Here is a 12,362-nt window from a genome sequence, read left to right on the forward strand (position 1 = left end):
GCTAACAGGAAACATTGACATACGCACAGACGGGAAGGTATTAAGTCAGCTAGCCTTCTGTATGACCATTACCAGCAACAAAGCGAAGAGACAACCACTTGAAAAAGTGGGTGCCTACTTACCGGAACCAGTATTTAGTCACGGCCAATTATATGTTACACTATCTCGGACAAGATCGTTCGAAAATCCAGATACGTCTGAGTAGTCGAAGCACAGTGAATACTGTATGGAAAGAAGTGTCATAAACTACATTATGAATTAATCTGTTATGTACTGGTATTGATGATGCTTGTTGTTTAAAGGGGCCTAACATCTAGGTTATCGGCCCCCACTAATGGTATGAAATGAGACTAATAATGTAATGACAATTTAAAAGTCCAAATTCATCCACTAACCAGAATTCAAAACATGACGACGAAGAAGGAATGGATGGATATGAATTTAAAACAATCAGTGGATCCGAACCGCAATGCCTCCCACATTCCCAGAATCTACAGTTAAACAACAGTATTACTGTTGATATAGATGTTGATTCCCATAGGGAATCTGAAATATTTGTCCCGAATGAGTAAATTTATAATACCAATATAAATGGTCCATTATTGGACATTATAAACTTTCTAGCTAACTCATTCCTGGTTGCCAGCGTTTCGCCCTCGTGTGCTAGGGTGGGCTCGTCAGTTGGTACCTAGCACACCTACCAATATATTTCAGATTCCCTATGGGAATCAACATCTATATCATCTGATGGCCAAGCAGGCATCAATTTTTAGTAATGAGACAAAGTCTCAGTGCATTGCCACTGCCGGTGGCTCCAAGTAGCCTACGCAGTGGCCTCCATGGTATGCACTAGCCAGCGTATTGGTAGGTGTGCTAGGTACCAACTGACGAGCCCACCCTAGCACACGAGGGCGAAACGCTGGCAACCAGGAATGAGTTAGCTAGAAAGTTTATAATGTCCAATAATGGACCATTTATATTGGTATTATAACAGTATTACTGACCAAGGGATTGCTTCTGAAGCACAATCCTGAATCGATGATGCTTGTAGACTAAATGGGTCCAAAATTCAGGTCATCAGCCCCTCATAATGGTACTTATCGCTAGGAAAGTAGGACCATGGTATCTGCCATCAATCAAAAGTAGCGTAGACTCGCGGTATTCCACACAGTATGGTACTACTCGCAGCTAATGTAATACGCACATGTAATGCACGCCTATGGTGTTTCTCACATTGTGGCACCATTTACAGGTAATGCAAACATATGGTGTTCTTCACATAGGTGTACTAATGGACTCATACTATACCGTGGTGTTCCTCACATAGTGGGTACTAATCATAGGCAAGGCAGACCGATGGTGTCGCTCATATAGTGATACTAATCACAGGTACTGTAAAACACATCGATTCACACACTGTCGCTACTTATCACAAACCTATTGTGTACTTAACATAGTGGTACTACGTGCAAGTAAAGATGACCAATGGTGTTCCCCGTGTGGTGGTACTAATTACAAGTAGTCTCATGGTTCTAATTCGAACATCTCTTGGTCGCCCCTTATGACAGGCAAGGGATAATCTGGGTGTATTCTTCGCCTGCATCCCCCAACCACAGGGGGATGTGTGTTTGCTTCGCGAGAGCTATTTTATTTCGCTCAAGTCCACCGCAAGCTGGTTAGGACCCCCCCTATCTGCCACTTGGGACGCGCCAGGTGGGAGTATCACCTCTCTCCCTGCTACGCCAGCGTAGTAGGTTCGTGGCGTACCGGTATTAAATATTCATAAAACTACTGGAAAGGGCAGGCAAAACAATATGACTATGACAGGCATATAAAGACGAGTTATCTGACCTATTTATAAAGAATGCTGCGGAGAAGCGAGAGTCCACTAGTAATAATTAACAGATCAGTGTGCTACAGTACTACGTACATCAATCTGGATAAAAGAGTGTCATGTGTAGGCAGATACAGGTAAGCTCTGAAATTTTTGTATACTGCATTGTGTTTTGTGTAGCAGTGGTCATGATTGGTGTTTTAAGGCAAAAAAAAAGTTTTGTGTAATGCAGAAACTTGTCTAATTTGGAAAAAAACTGTGGTCCCTTGAGATTGCGCTTTGAGCAAGTTTTACCATATTATTTTCATTATCCAAGTGCATCTTATGGACAGTCAGAAGTAGCACTGTTATACCTTTGTAGGTAATCACTAATTGGCATATTACACCATGAAAGGTAGAGCCATGGCTATGAATGACCTCAGTGGATGAGAGGAAATTTTAGGAGGCAGCAGTCCAATGAATGGCAACATTTGTCTTGAGATCTTAAGAAAGTGATAGTGGAACATGATGTAAAGAGTGTTCTCTCATACGGTTCTACTGTTCCCCAAGACAGCCTGTGGATGCTGATTACTGCTGAGTATCGCAAACATTGTCTTTACCCTGTGATTTGAAGAAAACAGCTGCATTTCTAAACATGAGCACTTTTGCCACAGTCTATACATATTACTGTGTTTTCCCTTCCCTTCTGATATTGAATCCCATCGCTGCTACATAAAGAGTATTCCAAAGAGAATATGGTGCAAGCATTCCTCTAAAGCAGGGCCTCTCAGGCTGCATGCGCCGTGCAGTGCACGGGCGCAAGGTGCAGGAGACGACTTCACTAGGTTGACCAGAGTGCAAATCCCCACTCCACTTCCCCTACACCTCTCTCACTCTTTCAGCCTGTCTTCGCCTTCTCCACCTTCCCCGCTGATCTTCCCCTCATTGCGAAATGTTTATGTGCAGTGAGCGGTGACACTGTTGTATGGGACGACGTTTCCGGTGTTAAAACACTCTTGTTTCAATTTGGTTTGAGCAGACAACTTATCTTCTCTAGCTCTTCTTTTCCTTTATCTTTGCAATGATACCAGTTATGCCTGCAACAAGAGACCGGCTGACAGCAATTTGAGAGCCTTCTTTAAATTACAATCAGAAATAGGCCTACTCGAACGCAATTTAGTTTTCGTACAAGTCAAAGCAGGAAAAAATACCTTTCACATATGCGTGTGGAACCAAACATAATCTTAGCTGCTTCTCGATGCAGCTTAGGAAAATAGATCTTTTTGATTAACTTATCACATAATTATTGTCGCACGGATTAAACATTTGGCTTTATCGTCATGACTGACAAAGAAATATGAAAGTTCCCAGTTCGATTAAAATTGACTTTTGGAAGTCTTTGCTTTCTTTGAAACAGGTTGCTCCATTATTATGTTGTTGTCTTGCGCTTATCTATTTCACTAATAAACAGCCGTCCATCACCGAACGGTTCGTCGCTCTCAGCGCACTACACCATCCGAGTCAAGCCGAGTTGACCCGAGGTGGAACGATGCACAGTGCACGGAGTCTCTGCGCCTCGATATGCACGCGTGAGATTTTAAGCATTTGAGAGGCCCTGCTCTAAAGAGAGAGACAATCCTGGCTGTAGTTAGGAAGTAGGAAACAATAAATTTTGTCATTACATTACAAGGAAATAAGCAGGCAAGTTGACTGTGTGGTTAGGGGCGTGCAGCTGGAGTTTGCATCCGGGAGATACAGGGTTCGAGCCCCACTATCGGCAGCTCTGAAGATGGTTTTCTGTGGTTTCCACATTTTCACACCAGGCAAATTCTGGGGCTGTACCTTAATTAAGGCCATGACCGCTTCCTTCCCATTCCTAGGCCTTCCCTATCTCATCGTCGCTATTAAGAACTATCTGTGTCGGTGCAATGTGAAGACAATTAAAACAAAAACTTCAGCTATATTTGATAGTAATATAAAATTATTATTATTATTATTATTATTATTATTATTATTATTATTATTATTATTATTATTATTATTATTCTTTCAATGAAAAAATAAACTTTGTTCCTTCTTTGTTTCTTTCAGTTCTCTCCTTTTTATTCTGAAAAAATTTCTTTTCTGGAGGATCTTTTTGTACAGTTGCTAATAAAAGCATTCTTCATGGTAGAAAACAATTCAATGAGGCAATTTGATTGACCAATTACTAAATATAGAGAAATTACACACAATTCAAATTATATGTTTATGCTAGGGTGTTGAGAAAAATCAGGTTTTACTACAGGGCTCATGGAGGAGAAACATTTTAAGCTCTCCAGCTGCTGCTTAAATACATCATTTTGAGAACAGGGTACCTTTACAGCATATCCAAATGAATCATAAAGAGTTTAATTGTTGTCTCGCCTGGGTCATCAGTTATTAAGATATTAGAATCATTCTGTATTGACGTTTTTCACGTGTATGTATTGAATAGGAGGACATATTAAATTTCCTTTGTAAAGTGGGTCATCAGTTTGACAGAGTTATTCACCAACACTTACACTGGACGGCAAATAATACACTCCATCATATCCTAACTTTGAAGAACATCTATGGGCCATTCACTGTGCATACCATCATGCAGTGAAGTGTGCAAATCACTTGTATTGGAAAGGCACCCCCTACAACTGTTCACTGCCACACTACAGTACAGTTAAACCTCGGAATGCGAGTAACTTGGTGTACGAATGTTTTACAAGACGAGCAAACATTTGAAATAAATTGCAACTTGATAAGCGAGTGAGGTTCCGCAATACGAGCATCACGTGTGCCTACGTTTTCCCCTCCCCTGTTCGTTTGTCGAATGGATGAACGAGATCTTTGGTCCTGTAGTGAAGAAATACCTCTCGGTAAATAATCTGCTGCTCAAAGTCTTGCTGGTTATGGTCAATGCTCCTGCTCATCCTCCAGGCCTTGAGGGCGACTTACTGGAGGAATTCAAGTTCGTTAAGGTTAAGTTCCTTCCTCCCAACACTACTCTACTACTCCAGCCTATGGACCAGCAAGTCATTTCGAACTTCAAGAAGCTATACACCAAAGCACTATTTGAGTGATGCTTCGAAGTGACCGAAGAAACAAACCTTACCCTCCGAGAGTTTGAGAGAAATCATTTCCCCATCGTGAACTGCCTGAAGATCATTGATAAAGCCTGGGATGGAGTCACCACGAGAATTCTCACTTCCGCTTGGGGAAAGCTGTGGCATGGCTGTATTCTTGGACGTGACTTTGAGGGGATTGTTGGTGACAATGAGCCACCGATTGCCGATGAAATTGTGTCCTTAGGGAAGACTATGGGGCTGGAGGTGAATGATGTGGACGTTCAAGAGCTGGTGGATGAACATAGCCAGGAACTGACCACCAAAGAACTAATGGACCTGCATCGCGAACAACACGAGGAGGTTATGGAGATCACGTCCGGGGAAGAGGAGGAGGAAAAGTCAATGGAATCTCTCACTTCAACTGAGATTCGGGAGAAGTGTAAAATGTGGGAAATGATGCAAAATTTTGTAGAAAAACACCACCCGAATAAGGCTGTAGCAGTGCGAGCGATGAATCAGTTCAATGACAATGCAATGTCACATTTTCGTGAAATGCTCAAAAAGAGGCAAAAGCAACAGTCATTGGACAGGTTCCCCATTTAAGTTGCACAAAAAGAAAACAATTCCAGTGAGCCAACAGATAGCAGTGATTCCATTCGTGAAATTCGTGCTACACAGTAACTCTTCTCATATCATCTCTCGTCTCCCTCACACCAAAAATGATTCTATTGTAAGGAAAAGTGCACTTTAATTTGTTTTACGTTATATTTTGTTTTAGAAATGGTACGCGAATACATTTTTTTTGTGTTGTGGACAAATCATCCGCGTTTCAATTGTTTCTTATGGGAAAACTTGCTTTGATATACGAGCGCTTTGGATTACAAGCATGTTGCCGGAACGAATTATGCTCGCAATCCAAGGTTCCACTGTATATGTCTTTTCACGAGAGTTTAATCCTGATTGGCCTCCGCCAAAGAAAGAGTTATGATTTGCTGAGCGTGTGGTACCTACCTCCACCCCGTCAACATCTCGTGTTCAAATGTACAGTGCTGCGCATCACATAGGACAACCGTGCGAAGATCTGAACCTCTGAACAAACTACTAAACCTGAATTCTGTTCACTTTATTAAACACATTCACAATGCACTGCCTATGGTCACTTCTGAGCAGTTTTCCTGTTTTGTGCTTCACTACACGCGATGGTCCTACCTCTTGCTCCATTTCTCTCACTAAGAATACCGACTCACTGACTGCTGGAAGATGTAACACCTTATCTCCACGCTGTACAGCTTGGGACTTTCCCCCACTACGAGAAGACTTCCTGTACAGTATTACACCAAGCCTTGTGCCTTCATTTCTCGTTATTTAATTACTATTTTATAAAAGAAGCATATATGTATATATACACCAGTATATATGACAACCATATCTTATTTATTTATTTATTTATTTTACGTACTCTTCCAAACTATCTAAATGTCATAAACTAATTAATAATAATAATAATAATAATAATAATAATAATAATAATAATAATAATTATATAATAATACTTCGGCAAAGGGTCGAGGAGTTCCATGAGAAGGCTAGACCAAATGACTGTGACTTTAACAACGCCAAAAGTCTCCTTGTTGAGGCCGCCAAAGACGTTGCAGAAATCAAGAGAAGCAAAAAGCATGCCTGGTGGAATAGTACCTGCGAATCAGTCCTCCAAGAAAGACTCAATGCGTGGAAACAGTACAACTCTACGAAATCAGAAAATGATTGGGAAACCTACAAAACCCAACGTGCCCAAGCAGCTAGGGTGTTCAGAACTGAGAAACGTAAATACGAAAAATCTCTCATTGAAAAGATAGAACAAAACTTTAGTAACAATGAAAGCAGAGAGTACTACAGAGCCTTCAAACGCAAACTCACTGGCTATAAACCACCATCTCTATGCTTTGAGCGAACGGACGACACACTGGCGACATCAAATGAAGAAAATTGCAGCATTCTGGCAGATTACTTCAAGAATTTACTTAATTGCTCTAAACCGCAAAGCACCATTGAGACCAAGGAACCCTTACTCAGGTACCCAGATTCCAGACCACCCGACAGAGATGAAATCAAGCGCCACATTGCCCGTCTCAAAAATAACAAAGCGCCGGGGGAAGACTCAGTAGTAGCAGAACTATGGAAATATGCCCCAGAAGAATCACTTGATATCTTGCAAAAGCAAATAGAAGAAATTTGGAACAAGGAGACCCTACCAGAAGATTGTAAAACAGCTTTGATCCATCCATTACCCAAAAAAGACAGCATGAAGAACATCAACAACTACAGAGGAATATCTTTGCTACCAGTGACTTACAAAATTCTATCACTTGCCATCCTGGAGCGTTTGGAAGCACAAATCGAACATCAAATAGGTGAATACCAAGGAGGGTTCAGAAAAGGTCGCTCAACAGCTGAACAGATCCAAAATCTCAAAACGATCATCAGATATTGTACACTAAGGTCCAAGCAGTATGTGTCTGTCTTTGTGGACTTTAAGAAAGCGTACGACTCCATTGACCGGGAAGTCCTGCTAAACATCTTAAATGAATTTGGAGTTGATTTGAAACTGTTGGCATTAATTAGAGCCACCCTGACCGATACAAAATCCAAGGTGAAGATCCACGGATGTCTCTCGCATTCCTTTGACATCAAAACAGGAATCTGACAAGGTGATGGGCTATCCCCGATACTCAACTGTGTTCTTGAAAAGATCATCAGAACCTGGCGGGTGAGATTACAGGAAACCAACTACAGTCCATTGAGAATAGGAACCAAGGGGATCGCAACAGACTGCTTAGCATTTCAAGTGACTAATCTCATGTTTTAATCCGTATTGAAATCTGTTGATATACAATAATAAAGTTTTATTATGAATCCACCTGTTCAATACAATATAATGTTGTTACATTTAAAATAACTTCATTAGTTAGTTAAAAACTTTTTAACTAATGAAGTTATTTTAAATGTAACAACATTATATTGTATTGAACAGGTGGATTCATAATAAAACTTTATTATTGTATATGCTTAGCATTTGCCGATGATATTGCTGTTCTCTCAACCGACATAAAAACCGCTAGAGCTCAAGTTGAAATTTTAAAGGAAATTGCCGAACAAACTGGTTTGTAGATATCGTTTGAGAAAACAGAAGTAATGACTAACATCAAAGAGGCTCCACCAAAACTCCATACAAAATACGGGGACATCACCCGAGTAGACAAATTCAAATACCTGGGTGAGATCATCATGAAAAATGGACTGGACAAAGAAGCACTTCAGGAGCGAGTACGCAAACTGGAAATAGCCTACCAAACATCCCGCACAATCTACAACAAAAAATGCCTTTCCCAAAACACCAAGATACATCACTATGAAACAGTTCTGAAGCCAGTAGTTCTATATGCAACCGAAACCCTGTCTCTAAATGCCAACAAAGGACTCCTTGAGGAACTGGAGAAAAGAGAACGCAAAATTGTGAGAGGAATCTTGGGATCAAAGTACAGAAATGGAATCCATCAAAAGAGATCCAACAAGGAAGTCTACAGCAAAATAGAGAAAAATACCGACACAATCAGAAAAAGACGGGCACGATTTTACGGTCATCTGAAAAGAATGGACAGAAGAAAGTTAACTAAAGAAATCTTTCACTTTTTTGATTCAAACCCCAAAACCACAATTCCCTGGTTTAGAAATACCAAAGAAGACCTGCAAATGCTATATATCTCAGCTGAAGACGCCTTTAACAGAGATCTCTTCCGCAAAAAAATATTGACGAACGGGCTAAACCGAGACGAGCAACCGAAGAGAAGACACGGTGCCCCTTGGACAGAGGAGCGTAAGCAGGCCCACTCACAAAGAATGAGGGAAATTTGGGCTGTAAAGAAGGCCAAGTTCAGTGTCAAATGCAACAAGACTTAACGTGGTCCTTGATGGCCCCAGCGAATTATATATATTATATAATAATAATAATAATAATAATAATAATAATAATAATAATAATGTTATTTGCTTTACGTCCCACTAACTACTATTTTAAGGTCTTCGGAGACGCCGAGATGCTGGAATTTAGTCCCGCAGGAGTTCTTTTACGTGCCAGTAAATCTACCGACACGAGGCTGACGTATTTGAGCATCTTCAAATACCACCGGACTGAGCCAGGGTCGAACCTGCCAAGTTGGGGTCAGAAGGCCAGCGCCTCAACCGTCTGAGCCACTAAGCCTGGCAATGTAATAAACTAAAGTAAGATAAAATAAATGCGACTCACTACTTTTCTTCGAGCTCGCATACGGTCGAGTGAGTGCGACTGTTGCTTCTCCAATCAACTAAGTCTATGTCCATGTGCAAAGGAAAGGTGCTCCGCCTGTTTGTTTACATCAGGATTAAACTCTCGAGAAAAGCAGTATATCTGTTTCTTGCTCTCTACTGTATAAATTTAAACCCTCCCTATTATTTAAGAGTAGATCCCCGAAGAGCATTTCGGCTTCCAGAAGGCAAGAAACACACTACAAACCATCCATTGGCTACTAACCAATGTAGAAGATGCGCTGAGACAAGAGAGAGGAAAGCTTTATGCAGCGTTCATCGACTACACCAAGGCATTTGACCTAGTGAGCAGAAATACTTTGATCAGAAAACCTGGAAACATGATCGGAAAGGAGAACAACCTTATCAGGATAATGAAGAACATCCTTCAGAACAACCACCTTCAAATAGACGACAGTATAGTTTAATCGGAACCAATGAAACAAACAAATAGTGTACTTCACGGAGACCCCTTGAGCCTGCTACTGTTCAGCATCGCTACAGCCAATGTCATCGAAGCCATTCACCTTGAGGGAGTGAAGACATATATTTATGCGGACTATATTGTTGTGGCATTCTGTGATGACGGGAAGCTATCCACCAATGATTGCATACTACTGGAAGGCAAACCGCTGCCTAACGTAAATAATTTCAATTACCTGGGAGTAATACAATGAGTGGCCAAAAGTCATGGAAACACATTGAATGTGATGTAATAATGAGCTGCTCCTCCGTGAACCCTCAAAACGGCAGCAATACGGCAAGGCATCGACTCTACAAGATGTTGGAATCATTCTGGAGGGATCTGGACCCACTCATCTTGCACTGCTACCCACAATTGGTCTTGTGTAGTTGGTGCAGGGTTCATGGAGCGTTCATCAGCATAAACATATCAAAGTACACACCATCTCGCCTCACGTAAATACTAGGAAGGGAGATGTTCTTCATAGAAGACATGCGATTCCAGAATTCACTACCATAAACAGTGCAGTATGAGAGGCTGATCCAAGAACTTAACATCAAGTGAAGTGAAATATGGCCCAACTTCTATTCCACGCAAGCTCTTAACCCAACAGACAGGATGAACGCCAACTTCGGCCTACGGCACACAATCACCCACTTTGCAGTCCATGGTTTCCACTTCAAGATCTGCTCATGAAAAGGATATCATAAACCAGGCCCCCAATGCACATGCGCTCTGTGTGGAAGCGCTTGTGACACACGCCACTTCTTGCGTCTCGAGGAAAGTATCGCTGACACGCTTCTGGTCCGAATAACTGTAAAGTAAAAGTGTTCACCAGACATACAAAACTTGATGAATTAGTCAATATTGCTATATAAAAGTCAATCAGGACTAGCATACAGAATAATAATAATAATAATAATAATAATAATAATAATAATAATAATAATGAAAATTTCTAGTTGTAGAAAGGTTTCTTGCATTCTACCACAATGTCTGCCTTATATAAAAACAAGAACATTTAATGGCTTTGTAATTCCATTAATTATGACTGTTAACAACAATAAAGTTACTCCAATTACTGATCTATCATGCCATAAGCTTATGATGATGAATTTATGTGCTTTTAAAATGTTCTCTTTACACAGATTAACTAAAGAATTGATCCTATTGCTCATTATACGAAGATAACATATTTTTTGGTAGAATAACATGTTGTTCAAAATCGGCACGTGCTTTCCTTTTGACATTTTTCAACACAATTCGGTGTTACTTTAAATCTGGTAATATCCTTCTCTCTCCTCCAACCTGTCCATTGACCCTCAAAATCTTTCCACACATGTACAGTACATAAAAAAAACCCACGACAATTTTTATCAAATGGCATATATGACCATTTGTTCGCTAATTAATGTATCAGGTACCATGCTTAAGTACACTTTAACCCTAAAAAAGTATTTAGTTGATACTGAGATCCTTATAGGAGAACAGATATGTCAATTTCCGCCCACACGTATAAACACCGGCATGCCTTCATGGAATTTCTACTTACTAGATTTCTCCTTTACTACAGTATCGGGAATAACCATTCAAGATTTTTTTTTTTTTTTTTCGCTAGTTGCTTTACGTCGCACAGATAGGCCTTATGGCGACGATGGGACAGGAAAGGGCTAGGAGTGGGAAGGAAGTGGCCGTGGCCTTAATTAAGGTACAGCCCCAGCATTTGCCTGGTGTGAAAATGGGAAACCACGGAAAACCATTTTCAGGGCTGCCGACAGTGGGGCTCGAACCTACTATCTCCCGAATACTGTAACTCTTGTTACAGCAACAAGTTGATATATGAGACTGCATTATAATATTAATAAAACTGAGAGTGCATGGTTAGTTTTGCAAATTCGAATGAGAAATGCACATGAAACCGTGAAGTTAAATAAGTGAAAGAACTTTTGTAAGAGAAAACTGATACTGCGTTAACAGAGCCCGAGTTACTGGGGAAGGGTAGCACGCAAGCACGAGGAGAAAATTTATGGCGAAACACATATACTTCAAGTTTATTGTATTCATGATTTACATGTTAATTTATTAAGCAAAGGAGTTGCTTGTGTTCGTAACTGCACCGATACTATAACCTTACTTTCGAACTCAAGACGCGATCACTGGGTTTCAGAGCTGCATACAAAGAAATTAACAGAATAACTTACCTCTCATCATTACTTTTTCCTTTATTTCGTTTCTTCTTTTTCTTTTTATCATCTGAACTTGAAGATAAATATTTCTTTAAATATTCCTTCTGATTTATCCCTTGGGTAGCCATGTTCGGATTCGATACCGTTCGTCAGGGTTGCCAACGTTTATCGTTACAACGGTAAACATATAAACACTCATGTCACTGTGTATGTATAATGGCATCAGGAACATGGTAATTAATCTGCATTACACTGAACAGTTGTTACTGCTCTCCAGGCCGTTTACAATAGTAATACAGATTTGTTCTTTCGGCTTACTCTAGTCTTGTTATTTTTTTCTGCAGCGTACAGAAATTTTGGTTAAGATTCTACGTTCTAATTTTATTCAGGGGCTGTTCTGACTCTGTTATGGTTATTTACAATTATTTGTACGAATGCCTGTACATGGGTATCGCGCTATTTATTGATTGATTAAATAA

The 12,362-nt window shown here is 40.3% G+C and overlaps 1 protein-coding gene across 3 annotated transcripts in view; it reads right to left on the reverse strand.

Moving 5' to 3' along the window:
* The window catches only part of LOC136858750 (BUD13 homolog), a 59,463-nt gene extending 47,408 nt beyond the window's left edge, over positions 1–12,055 (reverse strand). For 2 of the 3 annotated variants that reach the window (XM_067138513.2, XM_067138512.2), the window contains exon 1: positions 11,899–12,055. In XM_067138513.2, coding sequence (XP_066994614.2) covers positions 11,899–12,011 — 113 coding nt within the window. In that variant the 5' untranslated portion in view covers positions 12,012–12,055. The remainder of the gene's footprint in view (positions 1–11,898) is intronic. The other variant, XM_067138514.2, reaches the window with a different exon arrangement.
* Positions 12,056–12,362: the final 307 nt, after the last annotated feature.

This window comes from Anabrus simplex, chromosome 1 (assembly GCF_040414725.1).
Source record: "Anabrus simplex isolate iqAnaSimp1 chromosome 1, ASM4041472v1, whole genome shotgun sequence".
NCBI classification, from domain to species: domain Eukaryota; kingdom Metazoa; phylum Arthropoda; class Insecta; order Orthoptera; family Tettigoniidae; genus Anabrus; species Anabrus simplex.